The 19,875-nt window shown below is 37.5% G+C and overlaps 1 protein-coding gene across 5 annotated transcripts in view; it reads left to right on the top strand.

Moving 5' to 3' along the window:
* The window catches only part of ZBTB41 (zinc finger and BTB domain containing 41), a 29,985-nt gene extending 10,413 nt beyond the window's left edge, over positions 1 to 19,572 (top strand). For 2 of the 5 annotated variants that reach the window (XM_027671946.1, XM_027671944.1), the window contains 10 exons: positions 3,083 to 4,286; positions 5,442 to 5,649; positions 6,332 to 6,401; positions 8,774 to 8,921; positions 9,617 to 9,746; positions 10,107 to 10,202; positions 10,718 to 10,824; positions 12,281 to 12,386; positions 13,415 to 13,503; positions 14,261 to 19,572. In XM_027671946.1, the coding sequence (XP_027527747.1) occupies positions 3,164 to 4,286; positions 5,442 to 5,649; positions 6,332 to 6,401; positions 8,774 to 8,921; positions 9,617 to 9,746; positions 10,107 to 10,202; positions 10,718 to 10,824; positions 12,281 to 12,386; positions 13,415 to 13,503; positions 14,261 to 14,904 (2,721 nt within the window). In that variant the 5' untranslated portion in view covers positions 3,083 to 3,163 and the 3' untranslated portion in view covers positions 14,905 to 19,572. Of the gene's footprint in view, positions 1 to 2,373; positions 2,448 to 3,050; positions 4,287 to 5,441; positions 5,650 to 6,331; positions 6,402 to 8,773; positions 8,922 to 9,616; positions 9,747 to 10,106; positions 10,203 to 10,717; positions 10,825 to 12,280; positions 12,387 to 13,414; positions 13,504 to 14,260 lie in introns of those variants that run through there. The other 3 variants (XM_027671948.1, XM_027671947.1, XM_027671945.1) reach the window with 3 other exon arrangements.
* The last annotated feature ends 303 nt before the right edge of the window (positions 19,573 to 19,875 follow it).

The raw sequence follows: 19,875 nt of genomic DNA, 5'->3' as shown, positions 1-19,875 counted from the left end.
GTCAGCTTTTTAATTTATGTGGGATATTCTATTAACTGGCAAGAAAATTTAGTAATAAGCATAGGAACAAAAAGGATTAATATAGTTGCATTTTGCCTGTACTACTTTAAGTGTAAAAGACTTAATGCTGAAAGAATCATAATGATCTGAGGGTTCAAGGACATTTTTTCCAGAGTGTAATTATTGCAGCAATGCCAGGCATGGTAATGGATCACTTAGCACTGTACAACTTTTCTTTGAACGAAGTCCTTCATGTATCATAAAACAGCAAAAGAAAAAAAGTGTTACCTAGGCTTGTGCTAAGTCAAAATGCCTGCTGAACTTGTACAATTTGGCAAGTAGGCATAGATGCTTTGTAGACTGCCAAGAAACCACACTGGACTCAACACAGAGTAAATAATATCAGCAACAAATAAAGGAAAAAAAGCAGGTTGTTATCTAAAGAAAAAAAAAACCAAACCAAAACCAAGCAAAACCTCTTCCCCATGCCCCCCAACAACACAGAAGAAACTAAGCAAGTCTCAGGGCTGTTCCATGGAACACTTTCCTAGCTTAGTTACTCTTGCTGGCAAAATAGTTCTCATCAAGGCTGCATTTTCCTTATGCACTTCATTCATGAAAACTGATGAAGCACATAGTTTTATACATTCCAAATGATGCTATTTGCTATGGAAACTGTAAGACCCAGGAAGCCAATACCCACTAATGATGTCTTTATGAGCCTGCTATTCAGATTAAAGTGAAATGTAAAGCTCAGCTTAAAATTTACAGTGCCTTGCTCTCAGAACTTGCTCTTTCCATGCAAAATCAAAATGGAGAAACTTATCAAATAGAGAAACATTGTTAGGTTTATGTACAGTTTAACTAGGACTCTACAGAAATTAAAGTTGGGCAAGCACAAGCATATATTTGTCTTCAGTGCAAGAAAACCATAGCAATATTGATTGTTCTATTTATATTGATGCCCTTGTTTCACTTAAGAATAATAACGAAATGAAAGAACTGATGCTACTTAAAATATTATTTGAAATAGTTTAATATTAAAATATATTGTATTTGTAATATAGTATTACAAATTAAAAACCCCTGAAGTGAAATAATTGTAGACTTCATTGAAAATGCAGTGTTGCAAGTGCAGGCATTACAGCAACACTCAGGACATAACAAATGCTTTGAGAATTTTCAGTATTTTTATGGAAAAATGCAACACCTGCAAGTCACGCTGTGTTTGTTATGCTGGGTGACAACCACTATCAATTTACAGGTCATAAATACAGAGTACATGCAGTGGAATAAAGTTTAATCCTTCTTTAAAGCTGTCAGGAAAATAAACCCATTTTCGGTGTCACATTGTCACTAGCAATTGGTTATCTCAGGAAGGATGGAGATAGAACAGAAGGCTGAGTGCCTTCCACATGCTGATGAACTGCACCCTGAGTAGATCTCCCCAACCCAGGGGCACTTCTGGGGCTGCTCTTTTTGCCACCGGGAAGCACAAAACCAGGGAATTCACAAGAACTTCTGTGAAGTGCTTTAAAACTCTCAAGTAGAAGACAAACTCAAAGCAGTAATATTGAATATTTTCTTGGTCATGGAAAGTGAAGATCAGAATTTTTGGATTGTCCCACTGATCCAGTGTGCTGCTAAGTTTTCTATGTGTATTAAGTTGTTATGTTTGTGGTGCTAAACAGTTTGAATACATGATCTGAGTGCATTATTTGAAAAATCTGCAAACACTACATTTATTTCTCTTACACTGCTCTGGATTCTGGTTGTTAGCAAGGGGTGTAAAAGCACAGCTACCGTGCAGACATAAATGGCTTGTGAGTACTCAGGTTTGTAATGATACGTTTTGGTTTTGCACCCAGGGGAAGTCCTTTTCTCTTCGCATTTTCATAACTTAGAATCCTAGTTCTGTGCTCAAAAATTACATGAAACGTGCACTAAAACAAGTGATACAAAGTATTTCTTTCTAAGCTTGAATTACAGTAGACAATTGACTTGCGTGTTAAATTTACGAGCTATGGGAAGCACGACAACTGGGAACTTGGCAAGTCCTTGTGCTTCAAAAACACTCAAGTAGAAAGCAAATTCAAAGCAGTGCTGTGGAGCAGTACTCGGCCACCCTGGGTCACCAGCGCTGGCCGGCTGTTTGAGCGAACGCTGCTGGCTTTTACACGCTATTTTTACCCGCCGGGCCGCACCCCGGCGCGGGGTCCTGTGCTCTATGCCCTGCGCCTGCTGCCCGTCCCGCCGCCCGGCCCTGGCGCTGAAGAGGCCGCGGCCCCACCCGCGCAGCCGCGCTGCGGTTCCCGCTCCGGGGCTCGGAAGCGCCGCCGTGACCCGCTGACGCGGGCGGCGGGGCCCGGAAGCGGCAGGCGCGGTGCGGGTCCAGGGGCAGCGGCGTTGGGCGGCCGAGCGGCCCCGGGGGAGCCCGGCGCCCGCAGGTGCGTGAGGAGAGGCCGCGGGGCAGCGCCGGGGGGGATGGGACGGGGGGGCGGGCGCGGCCATTTTCAGCGCCGCGGGCGCGGCGCGCCCTCTGCGCCCCCGCGGTCGGTGCTGCCCGTCCCCTCGGGCCGGCCCTGCCCTGGGCGCGGGGACAAAGGCGGCGGCCCCAGGCCGGGAGCGCGGCCGCGGGGGACACTCGGTGGGGACAGAGGGCCCCGCCGCCCCGCAGGCACCGGGCGGGTCGGGGCCGGCCCGAGGAGCAGCTGGGGCGGCTTTGCCCTGTCGTGGTTAAGCGGAAAGCGAGTGCGCCTCGGTGTAATAATAACAACAGTGCACGCCCGCCCCGGAGCGTTGCAGGGGCTAAATGCGTCTGGGAGCTGAGCGAAGCCAGCCCCAGCCGCCGCCTTAGAGCTAATAATAGGCAGTGTCGGCTCGCTGGCTGCGAGTGGGTTATGCCGTGGTCTGGGACGCAAAGAGAATAGATCTTAGTGATTTAACATAAGCCTAAGTTATGCAGGATAGATAAAACTAAGACTGAAATACAGAAAGCATTAACAACAAAGTAACGCTTAAGTGCTAATTTTTATCATTTTTTTTTACAGAGTATGAAATTACTGTTACATGTTTTCTTAAGGTGCAGAGCAGAACCAAGTCTTCACAGGAATTCTTTGGTGATCACCTATGAAGCTCCTGATCTTGAAGCTGCACTTTTGCAATGAAGAAAAGGAGACGGCTCGCTGCAAGTCTAAACGAAAAAGTTCATCTTGGCCATGAGAAAGATACTTCAGAGCAGATTCTTGTAGTGGACTGTGCACAAGAAATTGTCTCGAAGTCTGCAGAAATAGCTCCTGCAGAACAGATTGAATCTTCCCAAGAACTTTCACCGTCACCAGAGCAAAGGAAGCTCCTGAGTTCGTTGCAGTATAACAAAAATCTACTGAAATACTTAAATGATGATAGACAGAAACATCCATCATTTTGTGATTTACTCATAATTGTAGAAGGAAAAGAATTTAGCGCTCACAAAGTTGTTGTGGCTGTTGGGAGTAGTTATTTTCATGCTTGTTTGAGCAAAAATCCAAGCACTGATGTCGTCACATTAGATCATGTAACTCATTCTGTGTTTCAGCATTTGCTTGAGTTTCTCTACACCTCTGAGTTTTTTGTGTATAAAAATGAAATTCCATTAGTGCTGGAAGCAGCAAAATTTTTAGATATCATAGACGCAGTGAAGTTACTAAATAACGAAAGTGTTTCCAATGTACAGACTGATGTGGTAACTGATGTACCTACACCAGCAGAAACACTCAGTGAACTGACAGGTAAACTATTAAATAGCCATCAGTGCACTTTTTGTGGTCGAAGTTTCTGTTATAAGAAGTCCTTAGAAAATCATTTGGCTAAAGCCCACCGATCCCTTTCACTGGAAAGAAAACATGGGTTAAGAATGGTTGAGAAGGCCAGCTTTTCCAATAGACGCTCTACGAGAAGCCGTAAATGTCCAACTAAATTTGATATCAGTGACAATGAAAGTGCTGATGCCTCTGACAGCAATTTGGAAAAAGTCAGTTCTGACAAGGAGACATCTGAGAGAAGTGAATTTGAAGACAGTGAAAGTGAGTGCAATGTGGATGAAGAGGGACAGGAAGAGGAAATGTCAGGTGAAGATTCGGAATTTGAAGAACAAAGTGAAAAGGAACAGAATGATACTGAAGAGGGTTCTGAGGCAGTTGATTCAGTGGGGAATATTCCTGAAGGCTTAGCTCCAGTCATCATTCAAAGCAGTAGCAAAAAACTACTGCAGTGTCCCAAGTGTGACAAAAAATTTGATCGAATAGGTAAGAGTAAGTTGGGATGATCTTGTTCCTGTTTACCATATGGTGGTGCTGTTTGTGTGGGAAATAAACCAAGCTTTTTCTTGGTCCTAGAGAGTGAAGATCAGAATTTCTGAATTGTCCCACTCATCCAGTGTGCTGCTAAGTTTTCTGTGTGTATTAAGTTGTTATGTTTGTGGTGCTAAACAGTTTGAATAAATGATCTGAGTGCATTATTTGAAAAATCTGCAAACACTACATGTATTTCTCTTTCACTGCTCTGGATTCTGGTTGTTAGCAAGGGGTGTAAAAGCACAGCTACTGTGCAGAAATAAATGGCTTGTGAGTGTTTAGGTTTGTAATGGCATGTTTTGGTTTTGCACCCAGGGGAAGTCCTTTTCTCTTTGCACTTTCATAGCTCAGAATCCTAGTTCTGTGTTCAAAAATTACATGAGAACATGAATTAAAATGAGTGATATCAAGTATTTCTTTCTAAGCTTGAATTACAGTAGACAATCGACTTGTATGTTAAATTTATGAGCTACATAAGCTCATAAATTTATAGTAATATGTTTAAGAATACATGGAAGTTTTGCAGAGATTAAAATAAAATCTAGTACAAAGCAGAGAGCCTGCTTGACTTGAGGTAGGTAGATCTGCAGTGTAGGACAGAATTCTGTCCTCAGGAAAAAACCAGCAAACAGAAGAGGGAATACAAACGGTGTGAAAGAAATGAGAGAGTAGTATTTTTTTTTTATGGTAGTATGTTGGGTCCCAAATGCAGGTGATGTGCAAGGGTATGTATCATTCATTCAGTGTTTTGCTATTTTAAAGTACCTTAAAAATACCAGCTTGTTACAAGGCTGTTCCCCATTCTGCAAAGGTACTTCACCATCAGTGTAATGGAAGAATGGTAGTGTAACTTCCAGTGCTTCAGAACAAACTGTGCTGTGGGGTTGAACAAGAGTGACTCGTAACCCTCACGCAGATTTAACACTAAGGTGGAAGTGTATGGAAGAACCTTGGATCAAATACAGTTTTCCTACTGGTGAAAACCAGCCTGTGGAGGATAGAGCTTGACAGCATTTGAGAGAGATTATTGAAGAAACCCCAAACATGTGTATGGTAGGTGATACCTGTTACAGTTCATGGTAACAATTTTTTTTTGTTGTTGTACAGGCAAATACGAGAGCCATACACGTGTGCACACAGGGGAGAAGCCTTTTGAATGTGATATATGTCACCAGCGCTACTCAACGAAGTCCAACCTGACAGTGCACAGGAAGAAACACTCCAGTGATACCGACTTTCACAAGAAGGAACACAAATGTCCCTACTGCAATAAGCTGCATGCAAGCAAAAAGACTTTAGCAAAGCACATGAGGAGGCAAGTATGAGCAGATGTGTCTGACATTTCATTTTAGAAGTGGAGATAAATGTATGTACGCACACAGCATATTCTGCATTGTTTTTATAAGCATTTTTTTCAAATATGTGTCTTTTCGGAGAGCATGGGGATTAACAGTATCACCTAACCTGCCCTAAGTTTTTGTGAGAGTTCTGCTATAGATTTTTTATTATAAATTTTAGAATCTTTCAGATTAGTTAGCACAGTCAGAACACATCAGTCTTAATAATTGTCTGTACTGCTTTTAATTTGGAGGCAGAATAAAATATCTTCTTTGGTTTTATATGTGAATGCTTTACTGTTGATTGATAGTAGGGGGCTAAACCATTTCCATGCAGATACTTTTAGGTGAATAATTTGTTTATGATAGGCCTAATTTTAAGGTATTATTTACATACTGGTTTTTTTCTTCTGTCTTTATAAATATACATAAGGCATTATAATTGAAACTGTCCTGTCAAGAGTCATTTGAGATTCTACAGGAGTCCATAGTAAACACTGCTTTCCAGTTAATTGTGCACTAGAATTGTTTCAATGTCAGTATTCTGTTCTGCAGGTGTGGTAATAAACTGTCATGATATATGAAGTTTAGAAATAGATATTTAGTATTTGTGTGATCTTCATCTTGGAAAGCTACCTTCAGCTTCTGTCTTATTCCTAGGTTTCATCCAGAGAATGTACAAGAATTTCTTTCTATCAAGAAGACAAAGAGTGAAGGTTGGAAATGTGATGTAAGTAATCTTCAGTACTTTTGTTGGTTTCATATAGAGTCTGTGTTTTGTGAACGTAAGTGAAAATGTGATATGTGTTTCTGTGAAATCTCAGAAGGCTTTGCAAGTGATGGTATAAATTTCTTCTATGTGCTGATTTAAGGACTGGGCTTTATCTGCATATACAGCCTCTGGTCAGGTAGATAAATTTGAATTCTAAAGTAGTTAGAGGCAGTATTTTTTATTACTGCTGTTCAGATATATCAGTTTGCAAATGATTAGACTTGAGTGTTATGAATACTTTTAAAACAGACTATTTTCTCTCCTGTTAATTATGTGCATCAAGCACTGACTATAAAGGATACTGTTCTAGGAAGTCTCTCTCAGTAGTGTGGAAAATACAAAACACTTTCTCATTTAGCTACATATGCATGTCAACAGAGTTGTAAATTTGTACTAAATTTATGTCTATTTGTAAAATCATAGAATACTGCCCTTGATTTTCCCCTGGAGAGGTTTATATGTGTGAAACTACATCTAGTCTAAAAAGGAGTTTGTAGAATTTCCATTCTCTGTCTGTATGCTGCCAAGGGATGTTTTCAAGTTTTCAAATGTGGGGTTTTGTTGTTTGGGGTTTTTTTTAAGGGAATTGATTTACTTTTTGTTTCTCAGGGCAACTGTTTTGTTTATGCAAGCTGCTGTATGCTGCTGTATGTCTGTAATATTAGGTGCCCTAACTTAATTACTAACCTTGCTTTGTTTGGGAACTTTCACTTACAAATATATAGTAGGAGGTTGGGAGATACCAACTGTAGGAATTTGTAGCGTTCAGTCTCTTGATGGTGGGACTGTGGTTGGATGTATTGCATGGTTGACCAACTTTCAGATGAAGCTGTATTGTGCAAACATGTTACAGATTGTGTTTGTTACTAGATGAGAAACATTGTAATAGTGGGAATCAATCATGTGACATTTTTGATGTTCCTTCTGGGAAAGAATGCTTCCCAGATGAGTGATTTGATAAACTCCACTTCATGGTTTGTGGGTTTATTTTTTTTCCTGACGATTGTAAGTAGAAATTAAAAAAGTGAGCTGCTGCTCTCGTAGAGCTCATGTGCTTTGAAAATGCACTTGAATTAAAAGCAGGGTTAGAATTTTAGCTTTGATAGCGGTTGGAGATTGAACAGAACCCTTGGGAGCGGTGCTGTGAGTTTGTTTTCAGGTTGTGTGGTATGTTCTGAGAGCTGAGGTGCCACAGATGTGAGCTGCAGGATTCATTCAGGTTGTTGGTTTATGCTGTAGTCTGTGTGTGAACACCAGGATTTGGTGACCATACTTTAATCCTTGAGGAATATGAGTGAATTAACAGAAACAATAGAGTATTAATAGTAAAGAGAAGTAAGAAGGCTATTATACTTTCTCCAGGTATGGGATTTTCTTACAGCTATACTTTACATTAATGAGTTTTAAACAAATAAAGCTGTTGCTTTTGATTTCCTTATTCAGGTGTCCTCTGAGGAAGTGATTGCAGGATTTAATGGATGGGACTTGGGTAGTACTAAATTCAGCTCTTGTAAACAATGTCAAGAGTTTCACAGTGAAGTTAGTAAGCACTGTGTTGATTTATGTTGAAGCATAGGACCCTAATGATGAATTGTAATACCTGGTTTAAATGCCTAAATTTGAGCTGTAGCTTCAAATCTGTAATTGTACTGCATAGTTACTTCAATCACTGCTAATAATTCTTGTACATTTGGGTTTTGGTTAATCTGAAAACAGTACTGAGAAGCTCACATAATTTTAGCCCTGTGGAGGTTCTGTAGTTCTAAAATATAATTTGAGTTATACTTCTTTGTTGATATTGGCATTTTCTCTTTAATACCTGCTATCAGAGAATTTACCAGAGGAAATAAAGAAGCAGGTATGATTCTGGTTCTACAGTAGCTTATACTACAACAATTTTTACCACAGTCCAACTGAGCCATTTCAGCATCCGAAACCAAGTCACAGCTATTTGCCTTTTTTTTCATTGGGTTATTTTCTGCTAAGTTACTGTATTGAAACACCCTAGGAAAAGTCTGTTAAGTGCTGGAGTCAGTAGAAAGAAGGAGAGGGGAGGAACATGTAACTGCATGCAGGAGTTGGCAGTAGTTTGATTTAGGCTGCCATAGATCTGCATCCTAATTTATATAGTACAGTCCACTATGGGTTATGTAGAACACGGATTGCTTCGGATGTTGACTGCAAGGCTTTACAAGTAAGATTTTGAAGAATACATATTTAATCTTTCATTGGTGCAGAGAGCAGATGAAATCAACTGCTAAGAGCTTATGAATGGTAAAAAAATCTGGTTATAATTGATGTATCTTTGACAAAGTGTATTATCATTTTAGATTTGTAAGAAATCTTTCACTCGAAGACCTCATTTAGAAGAGCATATGATCCTTCACTCTCAGGATAAACCCTTCAAGTGTACCTATTGTGAAGAGCATTTTAAATCCCGGTTTGCAAGACTGAAACATCAAGAAAAATTCCATCTCGGTACAGAAACCTCCTTCTGACATGTAAACAATAGATTTAAAGTAAAACCTTCCCCCACTATTGTATGTTCTGATCAGTCTGGTTTCTATCCCACCTCCTTTTACAGTTCTCTCTTCCAATTTTGTGACAGAGTTGTTTGGGGGTTTTTTGGTTGGTTGGGTTTTACTTTTCTGTTCAGTGGTCATTCTGAGTCATTCTGTTGTACCTAAAAAAGTCAAAATTTTGAGGAGGAAGAAGACTTAAGGTTACTTAGGTTTTAAAACTGTTTTGTTCTTAGCTATGGAGTCAGTTTCTTTCTGAAGTTTTCAAAAGACCTTTTCCTTTCCTTCTGAAGTATCTGAAGACTTTTTTATTACTAAGAATTATTTCTGCTGGGTAGGAACTAGATTGCTGATAATAATGGGAATTTGTTTTTTCAAGCAGTCTAAGTGGGCTTAATTACTTTTGACTATTAATTCTAAATTTTTGCTTTACAGTAATGAAATCTGTCAAAATACCAGGTATTAGAAATAACTTATCTGAGCAGAAAGTGCACGAAGTCTAATTAAAGTACGCTGAGTGTACTAAACATTAATAATTTGTTAGACAAAATTTTTGTTTGTAAAGTTTTCAGGGTTTTCACAAGTAACCAGATTGTGCATCTTATTTAGTTTAGCTGGCAGTTAATGCTGCTATATGTGTCTGTCTACTTCTAGGGCCTTTTCCCTGTGACATTTGTGGCCGACAGTTTAATGATACAGGAAATCTGAAACGCCATATAGAATGTACCCATGGGGGAAAGAGGAAATGGACATGTTTCATCTGTGGAAAATCTGTCAGGGAACGGTAAGGAGTTGAGTGACTACTTGAACTTCAGCGGAACGGAGAAATATTTAACATACTTTGATTTTGAATATGTTTTAGCTTTGAGTTTTTGACATAAATGAGACCATTTCAGAGGGATAGTGTATTAAAAGGTGGTGTCAGAGCCAAAGGTAGCATGTGATTTTCTGATCACCTCTAAAATTAAGGGTGACGACTGTAGGTGATTAGTTATGAGCTGCAATTATATTAAAATCTTACCTCTCGTTCACTTCACTTAAAATTCCTGTGTTGTACAAAAACATCTTGCATTTTTTTGGGAAAGATGTGGGAGGGACATTGCCTAAAATTAAATTTGACTGCCTGAATGTTACTGTTAAACAGAACAACTTTGAAAGAACATCTGAGAATTCACAGTGGAGAGAAGCCTCATCTTTGCAGTATTTGTGGGCAGAGTTTTCGTCATGGAAGCTCTTACAGGTACAGATTTTTATTAAACAAGCTGCGAAGCTGTTTTGCTTATTTGCTGATATATATGCATTCATGTTATCAATAAAATTTTTTGTACTGTCTGTGTTTTGGTGCATTCAAACTCTGAGGGCATTAGTAAACATTGAAATATTGAAATATTGAAAATATATTAATAATCTGTAAGAAGTAATTTAATTTTTAATAAATTACTGGCTTAAACACAGACAGACTCCTACAAATCTTGTGTCAAACTTGAGTTTCTTGCACAGCTTAAACTTTTGCATCTTTGTTATTCAAAGAGAAAGTAAGCAGAGGACTAAAATATCCTGCTAAATTAATGACACATCTGAGAGTTCAGCTCTGTTCTCTCTTGCTTTTTAAGAGCAGTTTAAGTGTATCTCATCTGAAAGTTATTTCCTGATACTTATGTGAAGCTTTTACTGGTATTTTGCACTGCATTAGCAGTACAGATTATGTTAACAGAATTACATTTTTTGGTTATGTTTATGACTATAAATATGCAGACTTCATCTAAGAGTCCACCATGACGACAAGAGATATGAATGTGAAGAATGTGGGAAAACATTTATTCGACATGACCATCTGACAAAACACAAAAAAATTCATTCAGGTAGGTATTTTCTTTGAAAATTGTCTTCAAAATTACTATTTTGAAATAAAACCAAATAAAAATTAATTATGGATTTTGTTTTCAGTACTCACGTTGGTTTAGGCCTTATGAAAGTTCCTCTCACTATTTTTAAGGATGACTAAGTAGGGTTAATCTTACATGTTTTCCAGGTTTAAAAGCCAAGTATTTCCTCCATGTTAACATAGAAAGCTGAGGGACAGTCAAAAACATGTAACAGTGAATTGCTTTAAAAATAATAAATAAAAAAGCAATAGTGAAAAAGGAGGATTTTTTGATGAGTTCAGATTTCTTTTTTTTAATAGCAATTGCGTGAAACATTATTACCACCCCATAGAAGAAGCTGTCACAGTCTCTGTCAAAGTTTGTACGCTGATCACTTTAATGTAAGAACATCAAAGAGGTGTTTCTAAGTCTCTGTTATGGGACAGAGGAAAGGAAGGAAGACTGAGGAAATCAGCCCTGAGAACAGCCAGATGGGGATGATCAGGAGAAAGAAAAAAAAAATCTGTTACATTAAGAGCAGAAAAGTTATCAAATGTATAGGAAGAGCAAAGATTCACCAGTGACTTTTTCAGAACAGGATCCAGAGGGAATATGGCCTTCTAGGAGGCAAAATACTATGAGGCAGCATGAAAATATGAAAGTGATCAGAGTCTAAACTTCCCAAGCCTTTTTTTTGAAGGACAGCTTCTTTTTTGGTATTTGAAATCGTGTCTGCTATCAAATAAAGAAATCTTTGAAAACTCCAAGTACCAAAAAAAAAAAAATCCTCTTTTCTGCTCTATTTGCTTTTCCCCCTCTAGAAAGTTACATTCTTTGACTGTCCACACTCCTCCTACTTACATGAGAAGAAATATTCTGCCACTTTGTAGAAGATCTCAAGATGACTCAAAAGAATCAGGATACTTTTAAACAGCAGCATAAAAGGAAAAGGTAACTATGTAAATCAGGATAATTAAAAAGATAAATACTGTGGTGTAATTTTAAGTTCCAAAAATTAGTAGCTGAAAATCACTGGTATGTTTCAATAAGCTTCTCTTTTAAAACAGCTGAATTATTGAAGTTATCACATTTTGGGTCATAACAAAGGGAGTGCATTCCTAGTCATTCACTTGTACCTCTCATGTAGTGGCTGCTTGGGGAAGCGTCTCTTGACTTGAACATGAATTTCTTTTTAGGAATGACAAATGGTCATATATGATATGTATTAGTCATATATAACAAGTGGTAAAAATCCTTACCCTGGTAGAACCAACATACTTCCTGAATTTTGTTTTATGATGACAGAGAATCCTTCTCCAGGTAAGCTGTGGAAGAGCTTGATTGGTTGAACTCTGGGAACATAAATCTTTTGTATATTTTATAATTATAGCTCTTAGACATTCAATAAATTCCAAAAGATTAAACCAAAATTTATTGAATTTTGCCCTTGTAGGTGAAAAAGCACATCAGTGTGAGGAATGTGGAAAATGTTTTGGCCGTAGAGATCACCTTACCGTTCATTATAAAAGTGTTCATCTAGGAGAAAAAGTTTGGCAGAAGTAAGTGTGGGTTTTTTACAGCTGCATAAATACTTCTCTACTGTAAGTGATTTTGTTGGGAGGTTTGAGCAGAATTCTAGTAGTCTGTGTGTTTGTCATGCCTGTTACCTTAGTCGTGGTAGAGATATCATTATTACAGTTCCAAGTCAATATTGGAAAATTACCTTCACAATTTAAGCAAGATATTTTCTTTGTAGCATAATTAACTAAATAAAAGTATTAAAAAGGATCAAGTTTTAATCTGTCAATTATCTGTCTCAGTGTTGTTCTAAATTTATGATTTACTGTAATATTGTCACTGCAGCCTAGTTAAAACTGAATTATTAGTCATCATGTAAGCACTGTGAGAATTATACCACACTTACGGTATTTTAGAAGCTGGCAGCAGATTAGTGGCTCTGAAAGTAGGTAAAAATTTTGAAACCTGAGTTGTGACTATAAATTGAAAATGCAATAGAGTTTTAAAGTTCTTGAGCTCTCAATATAAGCCTTTCAGAGATTTGAAATAAACAGACCTAGTTGGTTTTCAAATTATGTGTTTTAACTGTTAGTATTCATTAGTGTTGTGGAGAAGCCATTGTAGATGTGTCTGTGTTAAAAGTATAACATATTGTCTGCTTCTTCTCTTCTTGTTTTTCCTCAGTAGGCAGTAGCCTACCTAGAAATTCTGCCATTCCTTAGAACCTTATTTATGGCCTAATCCTACCAAAGTGAAAGCTTCTTGTGGATGTTGAGCAAAAATGGAACTTAAGGGTATTTTGGGAGTCAGAAAAAAAGTTCTAGTGGCTTTTGCCCTTTGAATACTGAAGTGCCATCCCACAGAGAATAAGATTGAGTATTAAAAAATATCTAATTGACCTTATTGGTATGTAGATGCCAAGAAATAGAAACATAAGTGAGGAAATTTTGAAACTTTGATATTTAGCTATTTTGGAGTTAAAGATTTCAGAAAGGACTGTGCACAAGCTTTACTGTTATTTGGTTACAAAAAAAAGCATCTAACATGAAATGTCTTTTCTTCTTTAAAGATATAAAGCAACATTTCACCAGTGTGAAGTCTGTAAGAAAGTTTTTAAAGGGAAATCAAGTTTGGAAATGCATTTTAGGACACATTCAGGTAAAAATAAAACAAACTTCAACTAAACCACAAAACATGTAGGAATGTATTTTTATACATCAGTGTTGATTCAGTTATTTAGTTCATTGTGGTTGTTGAGCATTCAGGGCAAGAGTAGGAGGAAGCAGCAAGACTTTATTCATTCTTATATATTGGTCATTCCTGATTTCTACTCTCTGAAAGTATTAGCTGAAATACTGATAATCCTCACCACAGGTTTGTAGTACACTCTCTGCACCTTCTCCTTTATTTTACTGGTGTGTGTTTTTGCACAATTTACCCACATCTTCTAAATGTTTCTGTGGTCCAGAGATTACCACGTTTCAAGTGGTAGTCTAAACAAGGATTTGAAATCTCTTTGGAAAGGGTTATGTCCTTTTTGTTTGACTTTGTTTTTCCTGCCTTGTGTTTAGGAAAGTCATTGTCCTTTTGAAATATATAGAAATACAAACTGAGATCATTTCATACCAGTATCATAACAGTTTAAAGACTGTTCTTTTTTCTTTATTTATATTCTAACATAAATCCAAAGTATTGAGAGAACTGTATGTTAGGAGAAGAGTATGTCAGTATAACTTGTAAACAAACTTCGGATGGCTCCCCTGATTCCAAAACTGATGCTAAACATACACTCTTTGTTTTCAGTAAAATTGTTTTATACTAGGTCTCTATGCCATAATCCATGTAGGTATTTGCATATTTATGTGTGATTTGGTGTTACTCAGAATAACTCATTTTTACTTCTCTGTCTTTTCAGGTGAGAAACCCTACAAATGTCAAATCTGTAATCAGTCTTTTAGAATTAAGAAGACATTAACAAAACACATGGTTATTCATTCAGATGCTCGACCTTTTAATTGCCAACACTGCAATGCAACATTTAAACGAAAAGACAAGCTGAAATATCATATTGATCATGTTCATGGATCAAAGGCTGCAGAAGAGGCATTGGCGTCTTCTCCAGAGGAAAAGCTGGTCTCCTTACCAGTGCAGTACACCTCTGATGACAAAGTGTACCAAACTGAGGCTAAACAATTTGTGGAACAGTCCAAAGCATATCAATCTGAAGCCAAAACTTTGCTGCAGAATGTATCCACGGAAGTGTGTGTGCCTGTGACTCTGGTACCAGTTCCGATGTCTGACCCACAAGCAGAGCTGGTGCAGCATCCTGCTCAGTCACACAGCATCCTGCCTCCACAGCCTGAGCAGGCAGAGTATCAACGAGCCACAGATCTGGCATTTCTAGAGAAATACACTCTTACTCCACAACCTGCAAATATTGTTCATCCTGTAAGGCCTGAGCAAATGTTGGATCCCAGAGACCAGTCATATCTTGGAACTTTACTGGGGCTAGATACAACTCCTACTGTACAGAATATTTCAAACAATGAGCATTCGTGATCAGACTGAAACATTCCACCTAATTTACTAGGTCATTGGCCACCAGAAGGCTGATATGGCAACGAAGATTTATATTTTATATTTTATTTGGACTCATAAGTCTTCTGCATAGTTTTGGAAAAACAATTTGTTTACATAATATTTGAACATTTAGGCACATTTTAATGCATACTGAAAGAGTGTTTCTTGTGATTTTAAGAGTTTTTAAGAATCTTATAGATGGTCTTTTAAAAATAATGCTCTTAAATATCTTTTAAGGATAGTGGCTGAAAAATGTCATTACATATCTGGCTATTAATTTAAAAAAATTGCCTTTCTGCATCTCACTTTAAGTTAATATTTTAAGTGTAAGAGAAAGCATTCTGAAAGAATAAGGACTATATCAAATTCATTAAAATTTGTAAGGGCAGACAGGGCTATAAAACAGAAACTTTGAATTATGTTTCACACAGAAATTAATATATAATTTTACTTGAACCCTCAGGCATTTTTGGAGGGTTTTAAAGTCACCTGGACTCTGAAGCCTAGCCAGTGAACACAGGCACTAGGTTCTTCTGAAAAGGGATTCTGTGATATTTTATGAAGACACTAAACAGGGTGTTTGATGGCCCCCTGAGTATAGTTAGGCTGCCTAAATTAGTTCTTCCTTGATCTCTAATATTGAATAATATGGGAAGATCTAGATAATGGTATTGTCTAATTTTCTACACTTAGTTCTATATAATTTTATATGCATTTTTTCTTCTTTTTCAATTTTGTTTGTCTTCTAAAGTGTACCCCACACTCTGACTTTGAAAGAAAAGGAAGTATTTGTAAGGTCATTTTAATCTATGAACAGTCATGAAGGGTTGACATGGTTCATCCTTGTTAGATCATTAGTCATACCAGAGTCCCACATTAACATGCCCATTTTCAGGTTATCTGATAGAGGAGAAATTTAAAGACTGTTCCAAAACAGTACTCAATTTCTATTTAAGAAAGAACAATTAATCAGTAATTATAAATATCTTGTGAGTTGCTAATTAAATTGGTTTATTTCTCACTTTCTTGTACTGTGTTTATAAAACCAAAGTCAAACTCTTGAGAGTATTTTATATCTAATTATTTTTAGCTTTTTGTTTACTAAACATAAGGGTTTTTTTCCAAAAGAACCGTTTTGAACTACAAGTTTGGTGTTAGCATGAAATCTAGTATAATTTAAACTCATCGAGCTTTCTATTTTAAGCCTTCTTTAAAAATAATTGTTCTGTGGTTTTTTTTGGTGAATATGATGCCAAAGAAAGTATCTGAAGTAATTTCATAATTACTCACAAGAATTACATAGGATTCTCATTAAGATGAGAATTAAGATTCAAATTTCCCCCCAGCTTTCCCTAGTCATAAATTATTATCTCAAATAACCTTTAAAATGGGAAACTGGACTTATATGTATAATTTTAACTGTTAAATTTATTCAATGACCTGAACATAAGTGAGCTGTGGTGAAGAGCTCTCTTGTTATCACAGTTCTACAAATTCTCAAGTGGTGTGGATCATTTTAAATCATATTCAGATACTTTGGTGTTAAATTCTGTTAATCCTCATCTACTTCAGTATGGAGCAGTTTGCAGGAGAGGGGCCAGAACTGCCTGAATGTTCATATTTTGAAGCTTGTACCCTAATGGATTCTTAACCTAAACACACCAAAGATTTCTGTTAGCTGTTAAATAGTGGCAAAGTTATAGAATTGTAAGTGTTATCAATATTTAAATAGGACTTAGCCAAAGAAGCACAATAGAAGTCCTAAACTTTAAAAGTTTAGTTTCTAAAACAGGACTACATATGTTTAACTGTTCTGTCTTTGTATCTCTAATGCAAAATTTAGAGCTGTGCTCTGGGAATGTTCAGACTGACATGCTGTAAATATATCTGGTAAGAAGCTGACGACTAGCAAATACACAGCAATAACAAGGCCATTGAATGCCACCTTCTGAAAGGACGCTATCAAGTACTACCCTTCCTGCTTTCTAACTCCACCTTCATCTTCTTTCAAAATAAAACTGTTTCTGTCGTCTTCACACTCCATGGCTTGAAAATGGCTGTTTTATGTGAAGTTTTCAAGTCGACATGTGTGTATCGTATTCATATTATAGCATGTGCACATGGAACATGATTTCTAATGCATCTGTAATTGTACTGTTAAAAATAACCCAACATCAATGCTGTCAGTGCAGTGCTCAGACTAAAAAGTCTAACTCTTTGTTATTTCTTGTCTTTTCTGTCCTACAGTAGAAAAAAATATTGTAGGATTTTGATAAAACAGTGGCTTAAGAATAGTCAGTAACTGATTGTTTCTTTTAAAGTCCAGTCTGTTTGGAAGGCACTCCAGGAAAATCTGAAAATGGAAATTGGGTCGTGTTTACTTGATAATGTCCTTTTAAAAATTCTTTCATATTTGTGCCTTTTATATATATTCTGAATAATGGCTTTTTCTCTAGTTCAGTTGTTTATTCAGAAAACATTAAGGTCAATAACTTCCAAAGGGCTTCATGTTTTTGGGTGCCCAACAAGAACCGGACTATAAAAGGACTCGTTTTTCAGAAAAACGAGCGCTCTCTTTGTTTGGGTGACCAGAATTACTAGTCATTCCTGGAAAAAATGACCTACTAGTTCTTTGGTGTTCTTTTGTTTGCAGATAACCCTAGTAGTTAGTGTTTTTACCTGCTGGTCAGGCTGGATCATTGCCAGTTGACAGTGAAAGAAAATAGGAAAGCTTATGTGTTAGATACATAGTTTTTATTTTTATTTAATATCATGAGCTATAATTCATATGGCTTTACATCTATTTAAAATTCATATATGAGCAAAGTAAATTTTCATGGACTGGTACTTCATTTGGTAGGTGGAAGTATCTTGTTTCAGCTTGATGGAGGATAGTTATTAAGAGGACTGAGTTGAAGGGCAGAGATCTGCACCTTGCAGCTGCATGGGTCGAAACTCCTTAGTGTCTGACACCTCCATTTTAATATGTATATGTACTCACAGGAGAGAGCATGTCCTGTTGATCTGGAAGATGCATTTACAACAAAGGCTATGTTTTATCTGGCAGTCATTGGCTCAGTTGAGCATTTATTGCCAAAGAAGGAAGAAGGAGGTGTCTCTTAAAAATATTTCTAAAGGATGATTAGTGGCACATTGCAAAAAGTTGGTCTTTACCACATGCTGATCTTTGGAAAGAAGAGCGAGTCCATGTTGGTACTCCAAACTGTGTGTGGTTCTGAGAACTTGTTGCACTCATTCTGTTTAAACATTGAATTCTGTATTTTTTGCTATACAAATTTCTGGGTTACTGCCTTTAATTCTTTTAGTGGATTTTATGTTCAGTTTATTTATTTGAGCACTGACACTTTTCTTACAAAGGTATGTCTCTCATGGGTTCTTTTCATGCTGAACATCAGTCATTGTAATGGTGATGATATATCTTCTGTAAGGCTGTGGTTTCCTTAAAACTATAGTGCTACTTTAGTCTGGACTATAATTTGGGTAGTTGTTTTTAAAGATGGGTTGTGCCAGACCATAATGACAAAAGATTTATTTAGTATCATCAAAGAGCTGAGCTCCTTTCCCTAGTAATGAATGTCAAAGAGTATCCAGAACTGAAGAATGCTTCCAAGGAGTTGCCTCACAATGTGCTTGATTAAACATGAAATGTGTTATGGACTGCTAAGGAACAAATGAAATAAATAACCCTCAAGTTTTTAAATTTAAAATAATTCCTGTGTAGGAGTTCATGAATGTAGAATTATGAATGAATTCTGAGAAGGCTGTTGTAGATGAATATTTTTTTTTCCTGAGAATATAAAAGATGTGTAATATTGAACATAACATGCCTACCTGATGCAGAGTGCATGTTCCCCATATGCCTGAAGCTAAAGGGAAATAGAGTGTATTTACCTGTAGGTCCTTGTGACTGCTGTCACGTGGGTTCTTTCTCTACAATACGGTCTCAGTGATTTGGTTGTTTCATTGTGTGCATTGAAGAATGTCACTGGCAGAATGTAATGCGGGGCAGTCATTTTGCTTAAGCCCATTTACGGTCTTTTCCATGGTTCATAAGAAATGTTTTGGTTTAAAATTATTTGATGGATTAAAGGTAAAAATGGCAAAATTTTTTTTCAACCCCCATAACCATTTTGATAATGTTTAAATGTTGGTCCTTTTATATGAAAGAATAAGGTGAAAAGAACTCAATATTTTGTCACTGGTTTATGAGATAATGTGTTTTAAATGTGATCTGTACAGGTTGGTATTTTAGATGGGAGTCTTTAAAGTTGTCTTTTTAGGGGAAATCCTTTGCTGTAAGGAAAAGCTAGGAAGTGTACTGTAAATGTAGAAGTACTCAGTCCTATGTGTGATTTTGTTTGCTATGGAAAAGTAAAGTTCTTTTGTCTTAACATTGTGTGCTTCACAGGATTTACTGCAGGGCTGCTTGTGATAAGTTTTGATTTTTGCCCCCCCTTTTTCTCTTTCTGAACAGCGTGGAAACACAGTACTCTGTATGTCTCAATTTTAAGGCTCATGAAAGAGAAACAGATGAGGCGATGTTTTGATCAAATCTGTGTGTCTCATTCTGCTTTTGATTTTAAAATATTTTGTAAATTAAATTTATTTAGGAAAAAAACCCGACAACTTGATTTTGCTTGATTTATTAGTTTTTTTGTTTTTTGTTTTAACGTGAAGAGATCTCTGGGGCGTGGAGCTTCGCCAAAGCCCGTTGTTTTGTTATTTGATCTCGCAGCCCCACCGAGCCCTCACGGGCCGTGCCCGGGCCGCTCCCGCTGCGCCCCGAGCTCGGGCGTTTAAATGAAGCGCCGGGCGCTGATTGGCGGAGAAGCCGGGGGGGCGGGGCGCGGCGGGCGCAGCGATTGGCGGAGCCGCGGGTTTGAAGGGGCGCGCGGCGGGCGCGGCGGTTGGCGCAGCGCGGCCTGTGCG

This window comes from Neopelma chrysocephalum, unplaced genomic scaffold (genome assembly GCF_003984885.1).
Source record: "Neopelma chrysocephalum unplaced genomic scaffold, ASM398488v2 Primary Assembly neopelma1_97222, whole genome shotgun sequence".
Lineage (NCBI taxonomy): Eukaryota > Metazoa > Chordata > Aves > Passeriformes > Pipridae > Neopelma > Neopelma chrysocephalum.
The sequence above is the reverse complement of the archived record's forward strand: the minus strand, read 5'-3'. Positions and strand labels throughout refer to the sequence as shown.